The following is a 25,149-nucleotide window of genomic DNA, read 5'->3' as shown; positions in this document are numbered from 1 at the left end:
AGAATCACCTAATTTTTCTCTTCGATAGGAAATGAATATATTAGGAAATGTATTAGCATAGAATGAATGTTCAACCTCATGCCGAAATGGTTCTAAAACATAAACATTGACTTTAAAATTTAATTAAGGAAAACATTATAATTCACTACTCATACTTTTAGGTTAAATTATACCCTAAATTTGAAAATGTTTAAACCAAATTACTAACAAGCGTTCCTCTGTGATTTCTATGACACAAAAATTTCTCGCTAGTTGTTTGTCGGCTACATTAAATGAAACTTCACAAGGCATGTAAGTATCCAACTTATCTAAATTGTAAATACAGACTTGTCGTGACAGTTACTTGGGTGCACTAACAAATAAATGGTTAAATATTGCTGCACACTCCCAGAAGAGTAATCCCTTAAGTTACTACTAACTGTGTCTCACAAACACAACTTGTAGCAAATGGCAGCAAAGTGATGTGAACTCTGAAGCAGTAGCTGCCTACTTTCCATACGCAATTTCTCCTGCGTGATAGCAAAAAATATCGCCCTGATTATAGTTTGCTCTGCATGACCAGCTCCACACATTCAGGTGAAACTCATTTTAGATCGGCTCATCCATCCGAAACCTACAATTAAGTGAAACAAATGCATGTCCCCTGTCTATCAGCCAGCTATAGACATACACTAACAGCTCCTGATTAGCAGAGCCACGATCAGGAGTGAATGTTAATTTTGTGTACAGTGCTCTCCACACCAGTTGGTGAATCTAAGCCCAGAGGGAAAACTGCTATATTCCAGGTATCCAGATATTTTATTAAGCAGGGAAGAACTTGGTTCCCTTAAGATTCCATCAGCAATTCATAGCATGTTTTTTTATATGAAAGAATGGTTCTCAATTTAGGTCTATCATGTGTTAGGTAGTTTCATAAGCCATATTTTTTAATTCACAGATTTCACTCTTTATCAGTTGCTTCAAAAATTCCCCAAGTACTTCCTCTACAAACTTAATTTTCAAAAAAAAAAGATAGTCAACAGAAAGAAAAGTTCTGCTTCATGAAATGCACAGAATGAGAAGTTAGCGAAAAACAGTTGTAAAAAAAGCTAGATAGACATATGTAAGCATAAAAGTTTGACTTAGAGCAGGGGGCATTTACAGAGGTTTGGGTACCATAAAGTAAAAATGAACGGAATGGAATTGTGAGCCCTTGCGGGCAGGGTCCTTTCTTCTCCTGTACCGGGTGTGACTTGTATTATTTCAGATTATTTTACTTGTTTTTTATTATGTATACCCCTTTTCACCTGAAAAGCGTCATGGAATAAATGATGCTATAATAATAAATAATAATAATAATAATAATAATTGCACCCCTCCAGGCACCACTAGCAAATAAGAATGAAAAATGGTCAATCCAGATTATATATTTTCACCATTATTTTGTTCTTTGTGGCTTGTACCTCATGTCCCCAATGTGAAGCTTACTGTTTGCCACATGGGTTTTTTTTGCCTTCCTCTGGATCAACATGTTATTGCAGGTTAGGATAGAATATGGGTTGAACTAGATGGACTTCAAGTCTTCCTTCAACCTTAATAACTATGTTAAAGTTTATTCAAGTGTGTGAATGGCCCAGTCACAGTCTAAATCCTATTGAGATTCTGTGGCAAAACTTTAAAATTGATATTTACAGACGCCTCCATCCAGTCTCACTGAACTAGAGCTAGCTTGCACCGAAGAATTTGCAAAAATTTTAGCCTTTGTATGAGCAAATCTGGTAGAGAAAGACTCCAAAAGAACTAAAACATCAAATTCAGCAAAAGGAAGTACTACAAATTATTGATTCAAGAGGGCCAAATGCAAATGCATGTCACATTTTTCAGATTTATGTTTTAAAATATTTAGAAAACCAGGTATCTCTTTTTACACTTATCAAAGACTTGCTACTTTCTGTGCTTATATCACATAAAATCCCAATAATGTACATTTAAGTTTGTGGGTGTAATGTGAAAAATGTGTAATTATTACTGTATAGAGGAGCAAGGGAATGGTGCTTAAATTTCCAATTCATTCAGTTTTGTCCACCAGCAGATATATATTTGTCCTTTATCATACTATCATTGACCTAGCACAGTGATAGAATGGCATTCGCAGAGCAAAGGAGACTTATTCTAATTAAAGTCGACTTAGAGAATTGAATGCAGATTCACTCTCCTGCTTAGGCATTCTCAATGTCTAGTCTTGCAGTGGCAGAAAATATCTTTCTTTAAACTTTCAGTGATGAGGATTTTTTGTAAGTTCTAATACATTTTAAGAACTTAAGATGTTTAAAATTGTATATAATCTTGTTATTTAACTAAGCACCATACTCTGTAATTCCTCATTTTCTAAAGTACTCCATGCGATGTTCTTCAGAAGACTGGAAGATAGCAGGTCTTGTCTGAGGAAAGGATATTACTTTCACCCATTCACAGTATATTGTTTTTAAATATTGTTAATCCTCTCAAGTTTTGGAAGGTTTTACATGTACTTTCGTGAATGTTGTACATTTTTAATTCCACTCAACTATTAAATTTAAAGCTTATGGTTGCAGATTAAAACATACAGTCATGGCTAAAAGCATTGGCACATTTGAAATTGTTCGAGAAAATTAAGTTTTTCTCCTAGAAAATTATTGGAATTACACGTTTTATTATACACATGTTTATTTCCTTTGTGTGGATTGGAACAAGACAAAAAAATAGAAAAAAGGCAAATTTGACATCCTTTCACACAAAACCTCAAAAATGGTGTGGACAAAATTGTTGGCACCTTTCCAAAATTGTCGGTAAACAACTTTGTTTCAAGCATGTGAATTATGACCAATTTGCCTTTTTTCTCTGTTTTTTTAGTGTTGTTCCAATGCAAAAGAAATAAAGATGTGTAAAATAAAATGTGTAATTAGCAATAATTTTCTGGGAGAAATACTGTTTTCTGGAACAATTTCAAGGGTGCCTACACTTTTGGTCATGACTGTATATCATTGATATTGCTGCTGTCCTCTTAAAGGAATTGCAAATTATCTATTTTTTTATATTACTTTCATGTTTGCTTCATGATCTGTTGAGAGGTTATTATGCAAGTGAAAGCGATAGAGGTGGAGGGGAGAAATAGCTACTAATAATTTACTATTGTGGATGGTGGATTCAGTGGTATCCATATATAGATTTTACCTTTCATTGTAATTCTACCAATGTAATGATAAATTATAATAAAGATAAATGTCTACTGAGTAGGAAGCGTGAGTATAATATCTGACTCGTTGATCAGGATGAAAGCTGCAAAAATTTTGGGTTTTTTTGCAAATATAGAAAAGGAATGAAATATATATATATATATATATATATATATATATATATATATATAAAATTATCATCGCCTGTATGGAGCAGAACCAATCATTCTGTGGCAACTTCTTGTCTTCCATGGAGACAATTGAAGCATTTCAAAAGTTAAAAAAAATGGTTTTAAAAATATAAAAAAATAAAAAAATAAAAGTTTACATCAACCCCCTTTCGCCCCTTTCAAAATAAAACAATTAAAAAAATCAAACATACAGATATTTGGTATTTCCGCATTTAGAATCGCCGGATCTATCAACATAAAAAACGAATTAACCCGATCGCTAAACAGCGTAACGAGAAAAAAATTCAAAACTCCTGAATTACGTTTTTTGGTCGCTGAAACATGGCGTTTAAATGCAATAACACTACACTGACAGTGATTGACACATTTGCCAATGATGGGACAGTAGCAGTCCCATCATCCGGCTAATGTGTTGAATGTAAAAAAAAAAAAACATACTACAAACATACTACATATATACTACATATATACTACATTCATACAACATACATACATACATACTACATACATACTACATTCATACAACATACATACATACTACATACATGCTACATATATACAACATTCATACAACATACATACATACTACATACATGCTACATATATACTACATTCATACAACATACATACATACTACATACATGCTACATATATACTACATTCATACAACATACATACATACAACATACATGCTACATATATACTACATTCATACAACATACATATATACTACATACTACATACATGCTACATATATACTACATTCATACAACATACATACTACATACATGCTACATATACACTACATTCATACAACATACATACTACATATAAACTACATTCATACAACATACATACATACTTCATATATACTACATTCATACAACATACATACATACTACATACATGCTACATATATACTACATTCATACAACATACATACATACTACATACATACTACATGTATACTACATTCATACAACATACATACGTACTACATACTACATACATGCCACATACATACTACATTCATACAACATACATACATGCTACATGTATACTACATTCATACAACACACATATATACAACATACTACATACATGCTACATGTATACTACATTCATACAACATACATACTACATACTACATGCATACTTCATATATACTACATTCATACAACATACATACTACATGCATACTTCATATATACTACATTCATACAAAATACATACATACTACATACATACTACATGTATACTACATTCATACTACATGTATACTACATTCATACAACATACATATATACTACATACTACATACATGCTACATATATACTATAATCATACAACATACATACATACTACATACATACTACAGATATACTACATTCATACAACATACATACTACATATATACTACATTCATATAACATACATACATACTACATATATACTACATACATACATACTACATAAATACTACATATATGCTACATTCATACAACATACATACTGTACATACTACATATATACTACATTCATACAACATACATACATACTACATACATGCTACATATATACTACATTCATACAACATACATACATACTACATACTACATATATACTACATTCATACAACATACATACTACATACTACATGTATACTACATTCATACAACATACATTCTACATACATACTACATACATAGTACATACTACATACATACAACATGCTACAGACATACAACATACATTACATTCATACGTTCATACAATACATACATAGACATACAGTACATATAACATAGAGAACATACTCACCATCATTTGTCACTTTGTTCCGCGAAGCCAGTGTCATTCTCACTGTAAAAAATATGAAAATAACAAGCAAACAATATACTCCCTGATGCACAGAAATCCACGGGTGTGTGTCCCACGCCGATCTCCCATGGAGAACAGCAGCATCAGCTGATGCGACCGCTCTCTACGGGGCTCCAGGAATCCAGTGACAGGAGGTAGGTATCCTTCTGCACAGTATTCCTCCGCCACTGTAAAAAAATAGTCCCTAGTCTCACTTTTGGCATTGCTGTGTGAGAAAGTTCCTACGCAGCTTTTGCCATAAAGTGAGACCAGGGACTATTTTTTTACAGTGGCGAAGGAATACAGTGTGGAAGGATACCTACCTCCCGTCACTGGATTCCTGGAGCCCAGTAGAGAGCGGTCACATCAGCTGATGCTGCTGTTCTCCACGGGAGATCTGAGTGGGACACACCCGCGTGGATTTCTGCGGATCAGGGAGTATATTGTTTGTTTGTTATTTTCATATTTTTCCACAGATGACACTGGTTTCGGGGATCAAAGTGACAAGTGATGGTGAGTATGTACTCTATGTTATATGTACTGTATGTCTATATGTATGTATTGTATGAATGTATTGTATGCAGTATGTATGTAGTTTGTATGTTGTATGAATGTAGTATATATGAAGCATGTATGTAGTATGTATGTTGTCTGAATGTAGTATATATGTAGCATGTATGTAGTATGTACGTATGCTGTATGAATGTAGTATATATGAAGCATGTATGTAGTATGTATGTAGTATATATGTAGCATGTATGTAGTATGTATGTATGTTGTATGAATGTAGTATATATGTAGCATGTATGTAGTATGTATGTATGCTGTATGAATGTAGTATATATGTAGCATGTATGTAGTATGCATGTATGTTATATGAATGTAGTATATATGTAGCATGTATGTAGTATGTATGTATGCTGTATGAATGTAGTATATATGTAGCATGTATGTAGTATGTAGTATGCATGTATGTTGTATGAATGTAGCATATATGTAGCATGTATGTAGTATGTTGTATGAATGTAGTATGTATGTAGCATGTATGTAGTATGTAGTATGTATGTATGTTGTATGAATGTAGTATGTATGTAGCATGTATGTAGTATGTATGTTGTTTGAATGTAGTATACATGTAGTATATATGTAGTATATATGTATGTTGTATGAATGTAGTATATATGTAGCATGTATGTAGTATGTAGTATGTATGTTGTATGAATGTAGTATATATTTAGTATGTATGTAGTATATATGTATGTTGTATGAATGTAGTATATACTGTATGTAGCATGTATGTAGTATGTAGTATGTATGTTGTATGAATGTAGTATATATGTAGCATGTATGTACTATGTATGTTGTACGAATGTAGTATATATGTAGTATGTTTTTTTTTTTTTTTCCATTCAACACATTAGCCGGATGATGGGACTACTACTGTCCCATCATTGGCTAATGTGTCAATCACTGTCATTGTAGCAGGCATCGCCCGATGGGACTACAAGTCCCATCGGACGATGCCTGCACACACACACAAGACCCCCGGCAGGCCCGCACAGACCACCGGCAGCCGGCACAGGCCCCCGGCAGCTGGCACAGAGCACCGACAGCTGGCACAGGCCCCCGAGAGGCCCGTACAGACCACCGGCAGCTGACACAGGCCCCCGGTAACCGGCACAGACCACCGACAGCTGGCACAGGCCCCCGAGAGGCCCGTACAGACCACCGTCAGCCGGCACAGACCCCCGACAGTTGGCACACCCCCGAGAGGCCCGTACAGACCACCGTCAGCCGGCACAGGCCCCCGACAGTCGGCACAGACCCCCGAGAGGCCCGTACATACCATTGGCAGCCGGCACAGGCCCCCGACACGCCTGTACTAACCCCCGAGAGGCCCGCAAAGGCCCCGGCCGCACACAGACACACACAGTGTCTGCCCACACGCCGCCCACACTCTTCCCCCCTCCCAAACAGGATGTACAAGGAAAGAAAGGGGTTTTTTTAATTCTGATATTTCTGTCCCATTGACTTGAATGGGACTTCCGGAATCTTAATCGGCGATACCCGATACTTTTTTGTATCGGGCCGATCCAATCCGATCCGATATTTCTGAATATCGGATGGTATCGCTCAACACTAGTCATCACCCAACCTGAGATCACAAAAATGGGGACATTACGGGTATTGGAAAATGGTGCAATTTTTTTTTAACAGACTTTGAAATTTTTTTCACCAGTTAAATAAGAAAGAACCTAGAAATGTTTGGTGTCTATGACCTCGTAATGACCTGGAGAATCATAATGTCAGGTTAAATTTAGCATTTAGTGAACATGGTGAAAAGAACCTCCAAAAAACAACTGTAGGATTGCACTTTTTTGGCAATTTCACAGCACTTGGAATTTTTTTCCTGTTTTCGAGTTCATGACATGGCAAAAGCAATGGTGTCATTCAAAAGTACAACTCGTTCCGCAAAAAACAAGCCCTCACATGGACATTTTGACCAAAAAATAAAAAAAAGACATGGCTCTGGGAAGAAGGGGAGCAAAAAATGAAAAGGCAAAACTAAAAATACCTCCAGGGGTTAAGGGGTTAATAGAGATTGTGATATAAAAAATGTTCATTGACAAAAATGTTTTAAAATACATTTAAGGCAAAATCTTGATTTAAGCAATAAATCACTTTACTTTTTCTGTGTGTTCACCATTAGAATTATATTTTAAGAAACACACAGGATAAATTATTGGGAACATTTGTCTAATATATATAATAGTGCTATCGCGTTCCATCATTTAGGCCTCAATTTGTGTACATGGCTTTGAAAATCTGTGCTGCTGGAGTCCACCTCTAGGGAGGCAATCTAAAGGTACTGTCACACTTAGAGATGTACCAGCGATCCCGACCAGCGATATGACGCGGTCAGGATCGCTGGTACATCGCTAAGTGGTCGCTAGTGAGCTGCCACACAGGCAGATCTCACCAGTGACATCGCTGGGGACGGGGGTCGCTACTTACCTGTCACACCAGGCGATCCTGTGTCCTCCCGCCCGGCTCCACGCGTCGCTCGTCCTCACAGCAGGAAGCGCCGCAGGAAGCTGACGACGAGAAATGGTCCTGGATGTTCTCGCACAATCAGCGATAATCAGCGGGGGAGTGGGTTGTAGGTAAGTATCAGACACAGCGATATCGCTAGCAATATCGCTATAACGTCACAAGTTATAGCGATATTGCTAGCGATATCGCTTAGTGTGACAGTACCTTTACTAAATGCTTTAGAAAGATCAGTCCTTATTTATGTAAAAAGCAAATAATTGTTACTGGTTTCTTAAAACAAACTTTTGGTAGAAAAAGTTTTAACGCCTCTCTGTGCGCCATTCCCTAACTGCTATGTATGTGCAAAAATAGCTCAACCATGAACCTTCATTACAGATTTTTGAAATTTAAGAAAGTGTTTTAGTACGTAGAATTGTGGGAAGCAGAAGATATTAAATATAAATGATATGATTAACATCTTTCTACACAATTTAATGAGAACTATATATAGTTCAGTAAAATAGTAAGACTGAGTATATACATGCTACACCTAAATCTAGAACTGGAACCTTAGCAAGTACAGAATAATTAGGGAACAATTGACTGGTTTCCCAGTGTGACATAGTAATACTCTATCTACAAAATATGGACATTTTCCTAATCATCCTATCTTCTTAATCTGTTACCGTTCACAATATAACACTTGGCTATTTACAATGGAAGGACTTGGGAAGCGCAAGAAGCTCTAATAAGACAGTGCATCTCGGAAAAAGAATGAGTCAAGACTGCTGGTGAAATGCTTCAGGGAGAAGAAGATGGCAAACGGACATGACATACGCCAAAAATCAAATCAAGTTATCCCCTCTTACATCTGGCCTATCTTTGACAAGTCCTGTCTGGAATCATAGTGTCTTGAGATGTCCCACAAAGACAGAAGCGTCATGCCGAGCAGTGAGGAAAGCTGACAGTACGAGAACACTGCACAGAATTCTAACAGCAAGGCATCTTAGACACTCTCTGATTGACTGAGTTTGCTTTGTTTGGAATGAAGCCCGAGCAGGCGGCCGCATACATCATGAATATATTAGATTCACAAGCTTTTCTGTAACTAAACCCAGTCAGCCTCATTTTGGCTTTTTTTTTGCAATCAATAATAATTTCTTACTTATTTAATACTTTTTAATTACTAGTAGCCAAATGATTTTATGTAATGGACTGTGCACTTCAGGTCAATAGGATTCCCAAGGTGTATAGCAATAAATGGGATCCTGATATCCTAGGAAATGTTTAATCGGCCAGCAGAGTCACTGGGATATAATAGCGCTATACTTTCATAGTTATACTTGGATACATCTTTTTGTATATGTATGTTTTTTCAATACATTGCTCAAAATGTATTTTCAGATGTCTTTTAATACCAATATTGAGCTGGTTTGGCTATTTTAAAGATTACAAAAACAAGAGGACAGTCTGGTCTGGATGCCAAGGGACCATGAAAATCACTAATCTCGTACGTACACAATAAATATTAGATTCATGCAAGTTGAAACAAACTATTTTGGGAAGACTACCATCTAATATTTATGGGGGCTCCAAGCTCTCCTTTGATTGGCCAAGTTAGAGAATGTTAGAAATTGACTGACCAATGCTTTTCTTCTATAGAGATCAGCTGCTGGTGGAGGCTTCTATCCTCTTCTTACTGAGAACACATGCCCATATGAATGGGTCATGAGAGATAGCTATTGTCTATCTATAGCCAGATATACACTTATCTTTTCTTCTCATGATGATCAACCCCATCTCAGTGCTCATCTTAGTATTTTCTCTTCATCGCCCTTTTATCTCCCCTCACTAGTTTATCTATTTCACCTTTTTCTCCCTCATTCTGTTTATTTACTATCAATAATAATAACAATAATAATAATTTTATTTCTATAGCACAAACATATTCCCCAGCACTTTACATTACAGACGGTACTTGTACAGACAATAAAGACATTACAGAATAACACATAAATCAGCAGATATCTAGAGGAGTGAAGGCTCTGCTGCCCGCAAGCCTACAATTTGAGGAGATAGGGGAGACATGAAAGGTGAATGGCAAAAAAGTGATTGTATTATATGGTCCAGCCATTAATATAAGTAGGAGATTCACATAACACTGCGTGAAAAAGTCACCAGCCAGTATGTGTACAAGTACAGACATAGAGGGCTACTAAGAGCATGGAAGGTGTGTGAACAGATGATTTTGAAGAAAATTTTGTATGGGCAAAACAGGGATAGTTAGCGAAGTGTGATGAGGTGATGGGCCATTCTAAAGAAATGCGCTATTAGGCCACGCTTAAAACTGTGGATACTGGGGATTAATCGAAGTGTCCTTGCTATGCAGTTCCTTTCCTGAATCTCAGGTTATAAAATCTGGCTCACTGGTGGATATTGAAAGAAGAGGACCCCTGTGCAAGGACAATATATGGGTCCTTTGCATTCCAATAGTTCATCATAATGCACAATTCCTACTGCTTTGAAGGTAGAAGTAGGCCCACTTACCTCTTGGGCCCCTGTGCTGCTGCACAGGTTGCCCCAATGATGTGGCTTATATTAGACTTGTCTACTGCACCAATAATATAGTATTAAGGTTGAAAAGATCTCCTTCTAATATGATAAGGTAATTTCTGTGCAGCCTGGGTGCTGTGGCTGTATTATAGATGGTAAAGGAGTTATCAAGTTTAGCAAAGTCTGCCAACAAACTATTTAAGAGAGCTGAGACATGCCTGTGAGGAGAGAGCAGGCACGTAGGATGCAGAAATGGCCCGTACACAGACCAAGCGTAACAGGGATTTATTGTACAGTGGATTCTCCACGCAATGAGGGAACGAAGGGATAATTTTCCCAAATACAGCCAGTAACAACAGACAATAACCTAAGTAACAGAACAAACTAGACAGCAAGTTCAATGATCTAGACTTGTCACTCTGGCACCAGTGACTGTTGAACTCCTGAAGATTGCTGGTGGCGCTTAGATGGTGACGGAGTAAGGGTCTGACGCAGTCCTGAGGTAGTCGGTGTCCTGAATTCTGACAATGGCGGTGTTTCCTCATGGTCCTGACATTGGCGGTGTTTCCTCGGGGTCCTGACTCTGGTATTGGGCACAGTCAGTGATGTCGACAGAGTCAGCTGTGGCAGCGGTGTCAGAGGTGTCCATACAGCACTCAGTCGACAGTTTCTAGAGGTATACTACTGTTCAAAAGTTTAGGGTCAGTTAGACATTTCCTTATTTTTGAAAGAAAAGCACAGTTTTTTTCCAATGAAGCTAACATGAAATGATTCAGAAATACACTGTATACTTTGTTAATGTGGTAAATGACTATTCTAGCTGCAAACGTCTGGTTTGTAATGCAATATCTTCATAGGTGTATAGAGGCCCATTTCCAACAACTATCACTCCAGTGTTCTTATGATACTTTGTGCTTGCCAACTGTGTAAGAAGGCTAATGGATGATTAGAATACCCTTTAAAACCCTTGTGCAAGTATGTTAGCACAGCTGAAAACAGTTTAGCTGATTAGAAAACCTATAAACCTGACCTTCCTTTGAGCTGATTGAGAATCTGGAGCATTACATTTGTTGGTTCCATTAAACTCTCAAAATGGCCAGAGAAAAGGAACTTTCATGTGAAACTCGACAGTCAATTCTTGTTCTTAGAAATGAAGGCTATTCCATGCAAGAAATTGCCAAGAAACTGAAGATTTCCTACAACGGTGTGTACTACTCCCTTCAGAGGAGAGGACAAACAGGCTCAAAACAGAGTAGAAAGAGAAGTGGGAGGCCCCGTTGCACAACTGAGCAACAAGACAAGTACATTACAGTCTGCAGTTTGAGAAATCGATGCCTCACAGGTCCTCAACTGGCAGCTTCATTAAATAGTACACGCAAAACACCAGTGTCAATGTCTACAGTGAAGAGGCGACTCCAGGATGCTGGCCTTCAGGGCAGAGTGGCAAAGCAAAAGCCATATCTGAGACTGGCTAATAAAAGGAAAAGATTAATATGGGCAAAAGAACACAGACATTGGACTGAGGAAGATTACTAAAAAGTGTTATGGACAGACAAATCTAAGTTTGAGGTGTTTGGATCACACAGAAGAACATTTGTGAGATGTACAATAACTGAAAAGATGCTGGAAGAGTGCTTGATGCCATCTGTCAAGCATGGTGGAGGTAATGTGATGGTCTGGGGTTGCTTTGGTGCTGGTAAAGTGTGAGATTTGTACAACGTAAAAGGGATTTTGAAAATGGTAGGCTATCACTCCATTTTGCAGCACCATGCCATACCCTGTGGACAGCGCTTGATTGGAGCCAATTTCATCCTGCAACAGGACAATGACCCAAAGCACACCTCCAAATTATGCAAGAACTATTTAGGGAAGAAGCAGACAGCTGGTATTTTATCTGTAATGGAGTGGCCAGCGCAGTCAACAGACATCAACCCCATTGTGCTGTTGTGTGAGCAGCTTGACCATATGGTACGCAAAAAGTGCCTATCAAGCCAAACCAACTTGTAGGAGGGTCTTCTGGAAGCATGGGGTGAAATTTCTCCAGATTACCTCAGTAAATTACCTGCTAGAATGCCAAAGGTCTGCAATTCTGTAATTGCTGCAAAGGGAGCATTCTTCAACGACAGCAAAGTTTGAAGGAGAAAATTATTATTTCAATTAAAAATCTTTTTTTTGAATCTTGTCAATGTCTGGACTAGATTATAAATTCATTTGGCAACTCATTTGATTAATTAAAGGTATGAGTTTTCATGGAAAACATAAAATTTTCTGGGTGACCCTAAACTTTTGAACGGTAGTGTATCTCTGTCACGTGCCAGGTTTGGACCTAATCCTCTGCGCTGCCTCACAGCTCTCTCCTTCCCAAAGGCGTCTCGCTCATTCGACATTCCTGCCCAAACTGTCTGATCACTCGTGCACTTCAGTTTCCTCATCTTAACCATGCCCCCTTTCCTCAAGTGCAGGGAACGGTCTGGGGCCCTATGCCCCCTCTTTTGCAACATAGGTGACAGCCCCAAGGGCTCCAGACCCGTCATGGAGGAAGGACGCTTAGCTGGGTTTTTCTCCTTACACCTGCATGCACCGTGTCACCACCACTGGCACCTGGGCTTGGTGTAGTAGATTTATCCCACTTACTTGCCAGATGTGTTACAAGTGGCTCATTCCCCTCTTTGGATTCTAGTGCATGGCGGGTTGGGTCAGGAGAAGTAATGCTTGATTAACAGTTGCCTAAAGTGTATGAACATCTTCAGATAGAGTTTTAATTATATGGCATGATTTGCTTAATCCTCTTATATGAGTCCTGATGAGAGTCCATTTTTGAAAAAATACTTGAACTGATCTGTTTTACCAGCTTCTTATCTGTAGATTATGTTTCTACCTCTGCCCATTTATTTCTACAAGTGAATGTTCGCCTTCATTGTTACTATGATCCACACTGCATAGCAATGAGTCTTACGTGCAGTAGCAGCTGTGTCCCACTAGCACTCTAGGAGATGTCACATGTAACTTGGAAACTGGAAAAGCATACATGCAGAGCTGAGACAATCAAACTCTTTAATGGAGGGGTCAGGAAGAATAGTGTTTAGACATCAGCTATCTAAAGTGTATTGCTAGGTTTATTCAACCTGCATTTACAATACATGTCCTACAACCGTTAATCAATCGCTGACCAGCTAAAAGTTTGCTGTCATTTAATAGTATATTAGGACAAGGCTGACGGCACTTCCCATGCAATGTGCACAGAATGATCGTTAGTGGATCATTCCTGGTGGACAAAGGCTGAAATTGTTCTCTGCAGCACATGCCCTGTTTAAATAGGACAATGTGCTGCTGAGAACGATGGTTTTTAAGCAAGCACACGTGGAACGAGTGTTTTGAATGTTCATCGAGCGATTGGAAGTTTGTTTTGCAGTAAAATGAGCACTCCTAGGAATACTCATTCATGATAATTATTCAGAGAAAATGTACACTTTGAGTTGCAATATAGCCTGATCTTCCTACCATTCTTATCTGTTACGCAAGCTTAGTTATCCTAAAGAGAACGTGCCAGGTAATTCATACTGCCTCACTCACAAGCAGCGTGAATCAATACAGACTCTCTCATTGCAAATATCTGTGTTTGAGAATGAGGCAGAGATGGAGAGGCAGTCATCCATAGTTCCACATTAGACAAGCTAGATTGAAACATTTCCTATTTGTGGATAGAAAGGGACCTGTCAATGAAACCAAGTTGGGTGGGGAGTAGCAATCAGGGAGCAATCTAGACTACTCCCCCCATTCCTAGCTAATTTTTAAACTATAGTTTTAATTCATCAAAGCATGAATTGCTTTAAAAAGTTGCAAAATTTTGTTACAAATCTGAGTTGCGACCTTTGTAGTTTTCACGACAATTTTTAATTCATGATGAGATTTTGCATTCCCCACTCTAGAACTTAGGGACTGGAATATGACTTCTAGCATGGTACATGGAGGCACACGACATTTGAAAGAGGCTCCAGATTCATGAAGAGGCATGTATCTCTGGTTCCACCTGGCTCATCAAGATCAGCGAGAAAATCGCCGGTCTTGATGAATCGGCGGCTATATTGTTACAATATGGCATTTCGGTGTAATCATAAGTAGAGATGAGCGAACCTGAAATTAAAAAGAGTTCTGGGGGAAGTCCAGGAGGGGAGAGAATGGGAGAATTTTCCAGATGAAAAGTTAGAGTCCCCATTGCTTTCAATGTGGTTCAGATTCTGGTACAAGTTTGGGTACAATTTTGGTACCCGAATCGAACTTTGGAATAAAGTTCAGGTCGTGTACCAGCACCTAAACTTCCACGGGTCTACTCATACCTAATCATAAGTTGTTAAGAACCATAAGTCATGTATGCATTACCCTATAAAATACATAAATTGAACTGTTTTAATTCATCCCTATGATTACTTTAATATTGCAGGTTTTAACTTCTTCATTGCTGTATCATATTCCTGTTAATTATATATAAATGTTTAAAAAACGCAATTGAAAAAAAGATTTCAGTGAATGTGGTTTAATAATTCTTTAGCTGTCTTTATCTTGCATGACATTTTCCATAAAGGAATAAATCAGAATTTACTCACAATGAAAGTAGAGTTCTTCATCTCCATCCTGACTGGCCTTGCTGTAGCCACACTGCCTGTAGAAAGGGAGGACAATGTTTGCTTAAAATTACTTATGATGAATGTGAAGTATTATGAGGCAGGACACGTGATTTATAAGGCAGGGTAGCAAATGAAATAAAGATAGAATGAATAAGAAAAAGAAAGGGAAAGCAAACAGAAACCTTTACTCCAACTGTTAAAATGATATTTCAATAAAATTATATATAAGGTATTGTTATGTACACGGTAACTAGGAAATGTGAATATTCCAATTTAATCAGGATATAATTTTTGCATTTATTAACAGCGCGGCAGATTTTGCTATGAATTTTCTCTATTACATGTAAATATGTGAAATCCACTAAAAATTTGAAATAGAAAAAAAAGCATACAACGGATTTAGTAACATATTAATTATAACTGGCATCATTTAAACAGCTTTATATTTAGACATACTATTCCCTTAATCTACAGTATGAGTTGCTGTGTGATAGTGGAGGCTTGGAGGACAAATTAATTGTCCCTCCATATTTAGAACATAGGAGTCTTAATTAGGTAAAAGTATCTACATGGGGAAAAATGAGAAGCTTTTCTAGCTCATTCAATATTCGTCCTTATAGGAAGATAAATTTAACCCCTAAATGGTCTTGCTCCCTCCTTAAATCTTTTCTTAATGTAATGTTTCAATTATTCAGTGAAGATAGAACCACTGAACTATTCTGAAATTGCTTTCTTATCCTTTGTTACTGTAGTGAGATACAAGGATAAAACTGCGATTTTCATCATTTCTTTTGCATTAGAAATGCAAGGAGATATCATCTAGAGATGAATTTATAGATGGCATTAAGGGGAATATGAAAACAGAAGAACTTAATACAATTGCTCAGGACAGCTGTGGTTGTTCTCCAGTTACTACTAAATCTGGGTAGCAGTCCTAGCCTCAACACAAATATTATTCCTGTTTCACACTTCAGTTGTTTGACGTCAGTTGAAATCCGCCAAAGTGTAAGAAAACGGATTTGTTTCCGTTTGACAACAAACGGATGCACCGGATCCGCTTTTTTGACGGATCCGCCTCAGCCACCAATGTCTGAAATTTAAAGCAATAGGACTCTGGAAAAAGAAAGAGAGAGAGAGAGATTTTGTTGCCAGAACGGGATTTGAGGTTAAATTTCATGAAAGGAAACTGTTTCGGGCATGCTCAGTATACAAAAGTGGAATTCATTGGTGGTTTCCGTCAATTAATGGTTTGCAACAGATCTGTCGCCCATAGACATCCATTATAACGCATGGCGGACAGCGACGGATCCGTTGCTATCCACTGTTTTAACGCAGGCAAAAAACATTTCATTGTCCGTCTACTCCAGACAGTGGACGCCAAAATTATGACGGATCCATCAAAAAGCGGATCCAACTGATGACCATCCGTCAAAATCCGCCGCTAATGCAAGTCTATGGGAAAAAAAGGCGGATCTGCCAAAAAAAATGGCGGATCCGTTTTTTTCTAAATATGGCAGATTTTGACTGATGTCAAACAACTGAAGTGTGAAAGAGGCCTAAGGGGAAGTGTAAGAACTTAATGAGGTTGTCTGATCAAAACCGATAAGTGTGCAGTCACTTTGTGTGACTGCAGACTTATAAATCCCCCCATGCACTGCACTGTACACTGCGGGGATTCACCGGATGCAGACCCGGGACCGTAAGATATGTATGAGTTATACATACTCCCAGCTAGTATGCACAACCTTGCTCTCCATACACTTGTATGGAGCGAGGCTGCATCCTCTAGTTGGTCATGCCCACTGGCCTGCCGCATTACTAGACTGGGAGCGGCCTTGGCTCAAAACAGGAGGAGTATGTATAACTCATACATAATCTACGGTCCCAGGTCAGAAACTGGCTAATTCCTGCAGCACACAGTGCATACACTGCTGGGATTCATAATCTGCAGTCACACAGAGTGACTGCAGAATTATCGGTTTTGACCGGACTACCCTTGTAAGTGCTTGGTGACTAAGGCAGCATTTACTGTGGCCGATCACTGTCATTAAACAATTGCCAACCTTCAGTATATGTAAGGTGATTGGCAGTCAATTAAATAACCTGTTTAAGAAGCAAACCACATTTCCATGTGCACAGACTGATCGCTAATATTATCGTTCTGTGCATTTAGACTATCATGCTATCGGCAACCTATTTACGCAGGACAATGTACTGTCAACATGATTTTTAAGAAAGATTTTTGGCCAATTTAACTGCATCCCAAGCCTTCTATTCTTCACTTTTTTCAGTTGTATCTCTCATTCATATTCTCCAGAGTAATCTTCACCAATTATTTTCAGGGCTGCCATAAAATGATAAGCGAACATGCTAGTATAACATGTTATCCAAGCAAGTTCGGGTGTTACCCAAGTATCATGGGCATGCTCGGATAATATGTTTGAGACCCTATGGCTGCATGATTTGCGGCTGCTTGACAGCCTAAACACATGTGGGGATTGCCTGTTTGTTTGTCAATCCCCACATGTTATGCAGCTGGCTAACAGCCTCACAACATGCAGCCGCAGGGACTCAAGCATATTATCCAAGCATGCCCAAGATAGTCGGATAACACCAGAGCTTGCTCGTATAGCCGGTTATCCGAGTACGTTCGCTCATCACCACTGCCATAATTTAAAATTAGAGTCAGTAATGAGCGGTCATAGAGGAGCGCTTAGGAAGCAACCCAGGGGCAGATTAGAATGTCAGGTCTTCACCATAGCTCCAGCCAAAAACCTCCGATGGAGGATAGGAGCAATGAGAAAATGGAAAACGGTCTTAGGAGCGCAGGAAAGAGTCTCAGACAAGAGATGGCGTTAAACCACAATGCGTTTCGACGGAGGATCCATCTTCAACAGGTGGATTTTTAAAATTAAGCCTTTACTAACATTTAAAAAAAAACAAATATTGATACATGCCTACAATCTTTTAAAGAGTCATATGATAGTAGTGCTGTGATAAGCCATGGTGCTAAATACAATCATGTTGTGCTGAATCTATCAATAAATACAGTATTCTCAATGTTAATGTCCATAAAATGAATCTCGGTGACTATAACACCTACAGTTGTGGCCAAAAGTATTGACACCCCTGCAATTCTGTCAGATAATACTCAGTTTCTTCCTGAAAATGATTGCAAACACAAATTCTTTGGTATTATTATCTTCATTTAATTTGTCTTAAATGAAAAAGCACAAAAGAGATTGAAGCAAAAAGCAAAACATTGATCATTTCACACAAAACTCCAAAAATGGGCCAGACAAAAGTATTGGCACCCTCAGCCTAATACTTGGTTGCACAACCTTTAGCCAAAATAACTGCGACCAACCGCTTCCGGTAACCATCAATGAGTTTCTTACAATGCTCTGCTGGAATTTTAGACCATTCTTCTTTGGCAAACTGCTCCAGGTCCCTGATATTTGAAGGGTGCCTTCTCCAAACTGCCATTTTTAGATCTCTCCACGGGTGGTCTATGGGATTCAGGTCTGGACTCATTGCTGGCCACCTTAGAAGTCTCCAGTGCTTTCTCTCAAACCATTTTCTAGTGCTTTTTGAAGTGTGTTTTGGGTCATTGTCCTGCTGGAAGACCCATGACCTCTGAGGGAGACCCATCTTTCTCACACTGGGCCCTACATTATGCTGCAAAATTTGTTGGTAGTCTTCTGACTTCATAATGCCATGCACACGGTCAAGCAGTCCAGTGCCCGAGGCAGCAAAGCAACCCCAAAACATCAGGGAACCTCCGCCATGTTTGACTGTAGGGACCGTGTTCTTTTCTTTGAATGCCTCTTTTTTTCTCCTGTAAACTCTATGTTGATGCCTTTGCCCAAAAAGCTCTACTTTTGTCTCATCTGACCAGAGAACATTCTTCCAAAATGTTTTAGGCTTTTTCAGGTAAGTTTTGGCAAACTCCAGCCTGGCTTTTTTATGTCTCGGGGTAAGAAGTGAGGTCTTCGTGGGTCTCCTACCATACAGTCCCTTTTCATTCAGATACCAACAGATAGTACGGGTTGACACTGTTGTACCCTCGGACTGCAGGGCAGCTTGAACTTGGTTGGATGTTAGTCGAGGTTCGTTATCCAACATCCGCACAATCTTGCGTTGAAATCTCTTGTCAATTTTTTTTTCCATCCACATCTAGGGAGGTTAGCCACAGTGCCATGGGCTTTAAACTTCTTTGGAGATGGACTTGTAGCCTTGAGATTGCTCATGCTTCCTCACAATTTGGTTTCTCAAGTCCTCAGACAGATCTTTGGTCTTCTTTCTTTTCTCCATGCTCAATGTGGTACACACAAGGACACAAGACAGAGGCTGAGTCAACTTTAATCCATGTCAACTGGCTGCAAGTGTGATTTAGTTATTGCCAACACCTGTTAGGTGCCACAGGTAAGTTACAGGTGCTGTTAATTACACAAATTAGAGACGCATCACATGATTTTTCGAACAGTGCCAATACTTTTGTCCACCCTCTTTTTTATGTTTGGTGTGGAATTCTATCCAATTTGGCTTTAGGACAATTCTTTTTGCGTTTTTTCATTTAAGACAAATTAAATGAAGATAATAATACCAAAGAATTTGTGTTTGCAATCATTTTCAGGAAGAAACTGAGTATTATCTGACAGAATTGCAGGGGTGTCAATACTTTTGGCCACAACTGTATGTTGTGGAATAGCCTACTGTATATTGTGTAAAAGTCACTTCCAATGGCTGGGTATTTTAGATATTCCTTTAATTATAATGGAAAATTTGCTGTGTAAAAAAACACAACAGAACTAAACAAGCCATCTATCTGCGAGCAGGGCAACGTGCAGTCCTCTGACCGAGACAGCCAAATTGGCTGAAAACAGTGGCCCACAGGCTGCACCATGCCCTTTCCTGCTGTCCATTCACTCGTTTCCTGATGTCACTGCTTTCCACATCCTCAGAATGCAGGCAGTGGTGAATACATAGGTGGAGGAGAGGGTGCTAACTCCTTCTTCTACTGTACTAATTAGTATGTGAGACAGCAGATGAGATGACATCATTACATTGTGTCAGGGGACTGGGATCAATATGACTATGTGTTTTTGTTTTTTTCATATGTGTATGGCATGTTTGCATAAATATAGGGGGCTATGTGGGTCTCATTCTGTCTCTAATGTGACCCCTTAGGAAAATGAATTGCACACCCCAAATCTAAAACATTTTAAAAATGGCAATTCCTGACATATAGAGTGTGTGCCCAAGTTGCCAATTAGTATTATAATGCAATAATGGTGGATGCACGGTTGTATAATGTACCCATGATTGAGCCAGTTGGGATCTGTGATCTGTTACTGTATATCTGCTCATTTAAAGCATAAAGGAATTAGACTAGATTCACATGATAAAAATATATTGAGCAGTTCAACAAATCCAACCTTAGATCCACTTAGCATTCTAGTAGTATTTGCGTCATCCGCTTGCATATCCAGCTTTATTCTATAGATAGCTTGGCAGTACTCATAGAAGACATTAAAAAGGGCAATCATTGTTAGATTTATATATTTATATACACTGTATATATATATATATATATATATATATATATATATATACACACAGGGCTGGGGCAGCCCCTGTAACTCGTCCATACCCCTGTGTACAAACCCCCCCTCTTTTTCCAAGCGCTGGAGCAAAAAACGCTATTTTAACCTGCACCGCTTACTGGAGTGAGGACTTCGCATCGCATTATCTTTACAGGTACCACTCTCTGACTTGTGCATTTACTATTGCGGCTACTCTGCACAGCCGTTCACAGGCTGCAATTTGACTTTGACTTTTTTTTAAGCTGCTATCAGGGAGAAGTACCCTGCAGTATATAACCTGTTCAGTGATTTCAGGTCTTTACCCTCACTCATGCCTTTTTAGTTTTTAATGATTGTTCAGGTTGGAACTAAGATTGCCACTAGCATCTATATATATTTATATATAAATATATATATATATATATATATATATATATATATATATATATATATATATATATTTCCCTTAAGCACTTCTTCTGAGGTCTTACAATTGTCTATTTCTAATTGCTATTTTGCTATTATCCAGCTACATAAAAAGCATTTACAGTATAAGAGGTTTTTTTTTTCTATAACCACCTAATTTAGATTTCCCTCTTCTTTATGAGTGTTCCAAGCGCACACTAATATTATGAGTTATTATACCTTATTTCTTTGACACCCTTGTGACAGGTGTCTTAGTGTTTGCTGCTGGAATTACACTCAAACACAAGCGCCACTGAATCTCTATTTGTATTACATATATATATATATATATATATATATATCTACAACAAGATAAAAGGAACTTGCTTTTATTCACTATTTATCTGATGAGTGATCCTTCTACACTGAATGTACAGCATTCATATCCAATGCGGGGTGCTCAGCAATGAAAATACATATCTGTTATTGTATCTCAAGAAGAAAAATGATGCGGCACTCACCATGAGGATTTAATATTCCAAAGACCTTTTTATTTCATCCATATGAACAAGAGACTTTGTGCAGAATTTGAGTGCTAGGGAGGCATGATGCAAGGAGCGTGCAGGTGGAAAGAGTGAGTCAGTCAGTCGGTGACGGAACAGCAGAGGAGCAGGACTGACATAGGAAGAGCAAGGATCAGAGAGGCGTGAGGAACATCTGAAGTAAGCTCCTAGACAGAGAGAAGGGGTACAAGGGGCACGGGAAGTGCGAAAGTCACCCGTGGGGCCCGTATCCAGTATTGGAGGGACCAGGTCGCAGTGTGGGAGCCGGCTCCTGAGACTAGTGGAGAACTACAAGGCTCAACTAGCAAGCCGGAGGCTAAGGTGACAGAAAGTACCTCAGCCACATCCACAACTATTCCTTAAAAAGACAGCCATATAGGATCCCGGGGCCTGGCCAACATCGCCCGACAAAGTCCACTGCTGTTGGCTTAGGGACACTGGTTGCTAAGGCACTAAGTAGAAGTGACAACCAGCGCAGTGAGATGGCTAGAGGAAAGGCAAATATCAAAGGGAGTCCAGGAAAGGTGTTTCCCGATCTGCCTGGAAGTTGGCTGGACTCCTCACCCGAAGGACATGGCACCAAGCGGGTACCTGCGCTCATAAAAACTGTAAGTAAAAACTCTGAAACTACACCCAGCAGTGTTCCTCTTGTCATTTGCGTCTCACCTGCTCTACACCGCACTCACCACCAGTCACCGTTTCAACATATAACATCTTTACTGCCCTGCCTGTGGAGAGCTATAACAACTCATCTGCATCATGATCAGTCCCGGAGGATCTGCTTTGCAGCGCTGGTCACCACTGACCGGAAACCACAGGTAGCGTCACAACTTCTTTTCCCTACAATTTCCCCATCATTTTCCCCATTATCATCATCGTTCATTTAACAACAATCTTTACTGGACACCCAAGGCCACGGACCGGGTCACAGCGGCCGTGACATCCCCTTTAAAGAACCTGTGTCACGCTTAGGAGAGGCTCTAGCTTGGATTAACCCCCTCTGGGAAAGAGACGACCCCGTGGTCACCCAACTCTCCTTTTTGCTAGACACCATTCGTAAGGTGTTTGATGAACCCGGTCGCCTTGCCTCCGCTACCGAAGCACTGTTCAATCTTCATCAGGGCACGCTCTCAGTAGGTCAGTACGCCATTCGGTTTCGCACCCTGTCCTCAGAGTTGGGTTGGAACAATGAGGCCTTGGTGGGAGCCTTTTGGCGGGGTCTTTCAGGGCGGATCAAGGACGAGTTGGCGGGTCGGGATACCCCCACCTCCTTGGAGGATTTAATCTCTTTGGCCACCCGCATCGACCTCCGCTTTCAAGAACGTTCCCGAGAGCTCGCTAGGGACAGGAGACCCCTTCGCACTCCTCCGGTCTCTCGGAGTCCACCTCGAGTCCGCTCAACTCCAGCTTCCACGCTCCCGCTACCGGAACCCATGCAAGTGGATCGCCTCAATCCGGTGGAGGAGCGTCGGAGAGAGAGGATCGAACAGGGGCTCTGTTTCTACTGTGGGAGTGCGTCCCACTTTCTTCGTGCCTGCCCCACTCGCCCGGGAAACGCCTCCGCCTAGGACAGGTAAGAGAGGTCTTCCTAGGTAATTTTGACTCCTCTCTACCCTTGACCCTATCTGTCCTTTTGCACCTGTATTCTAAACGTTTTTCTGAATGGGCCTATATAGATTCTGGGGCGGCCGGTAACTTCATTCAACTTGAGGCGGTTAAGAGACTTGGAATTCCTGTCAGATCCCTGGAGTCCCCTCGGCAGATTGCTTCGGTCGACGGTCAACCCCTGCGGGAGTCCGTTACTCAGGTTACCGAAGAGGTGGAGCTTCAGGTCCGAGCCTTACACCGGGAGAAGATAGTATTCTACGTGCTGCCTTCTTTGTCCCATGCCATCCTTCTGGAACTTCCCTGGCTAAGGACCCACGAGCCTATCCTGGATTGGCGCTCTGGTGACGTTCTGCGATGGGGTCAACTTTGTCAAGATAAGTGTTTACTGCCTGTACAGCCGCCGAAATTTCCACGTCCAACGTCGATGTCAACCGAATTACCCTCCGCCTACTGGGCCTTTTTGGATGTCTTCGACAAGAAGGAAGCAGAGACCCTGCCCCCGCATCGTCCATATGACTGCCCCATCGATCTGCTCCCCAGTTCTACGCCGCCTCGAGGTTGGATCTACCCGCTGTCTCCCTCCGAAACCCAGGCCATGTCCGAATACGTTCAGGAAAACTTGGCCAAAGGCTTTATTCGTAAGTCTTCCTCACCTGCAGGCGCTGGGTTCTTTTTTGTCAAGAAGGACGGGTCCCTGCGTCCCGGTATTGATTATAGAGGGCTCAACGATATCACCATCAAGAACAAATATCCTCTGCCCCTCATTCCGGAGCTATTTGACCGTCTACGGGGTGCATGGATCTTCACTAAATTAGATCTTCGAGGGGCCTACAATCTGGTCCGGATCTGCTCCGGTGATGGAAGACCGCCTTCAACACTCGTGACGGCCATTATGAATACCTCGTTATGCCCTTCGGCCTATGCAATGCTCCCGCGGTGTTCCAAGAATTTGTCAACGACATTTTCCGAGATCTTCTTTACTCCTGCGTGGTGGTTTACTTGGACGACATTCTGGTGTTCTCTCCGGATTTGTCCACACACCGAAAAGACGTGCGTCAAGTTTTACTTCGTTTGAGAACACATCGTCTCTACGCCAAGCTGGAGAAATGCGCCTTCGAACAGTCGTCTCTGCCATTCTTGGGTTACATCATTTCCGATTCTGGCTTGCGCATGGATCCGGGAAAAGTGTCTGCGGTACTCAACTGGCCGCGTCCTCAGGGAATTAAGGCAATCCAACGGTTCCTGGGATTCACCAACTATTACCAGCAGTTTATTCCGCACTTTTCCTCTTTGACCGCTCCCATCTCTGCTTTGATCCGAAAGGGAGCCGATCCTCACCACTGGCTTCCTGAGGCCGAGAACGCCTTCCGAACCTTGAGGCAAGCCTTTGCCACAGCCCCGGTGCTACATCGACCAGAGGCGAACAAACCATTCACCCTAGAGGTAGACGCTTCTGCCACCGGAGCCGGTGCGGTTCTCTCCCAGAGATCTCCTTCCGGTCGCTTGGTGTCCTGCGGCTTCTTCTCCAAGAC

At 40.2% G+C, this 25,149-nt stretch overlaps 1 protein-coding gene across 1 annotated transcript in view; it reads right to left on the bottom strand.

The window, feature by feature from the left end:
- Positions 1-25,149, bottom strand: part of EPHA10 (EPH receptor A10) — a 1,119,172-nt gene that overhangs the window by 152,423 nt on the left and 941,600 nt on the right. The window contains exon 9 of the mRNA XM_073562411.1: positions 15,436-15,491. Coding sequence (XP_073418512.1) covers positions 15,436-15,491 — 56 coding nt within the window. The remainder of the gene's footprint in view (positions 1-15,435; positions 15,492-25,149) is intronic.

The sequence above is a fragment of the Dendrobates tinctorius genome, unplaced genomic scaffold (genome assembly GCF_039654945.1).
Source record: "Dendrobates tinctorius isolate UK_male_01 unplaced genomic scaffold, ASM3965494v1 ptg000015l, whole genome shotgun sequence".
Classification (NCBI taxonomy): domain Eukaryota; kingdom Metazoa; phylum Chordata; class Amphibia; order Anura; family Dendrobatidae; genus Dendrobates; species Dendrobates tinctorius.
Note: the sequence above shows the minus strand (reverse complement) of the source record. Positions and strands in the feature narration are given on the sequence as shown.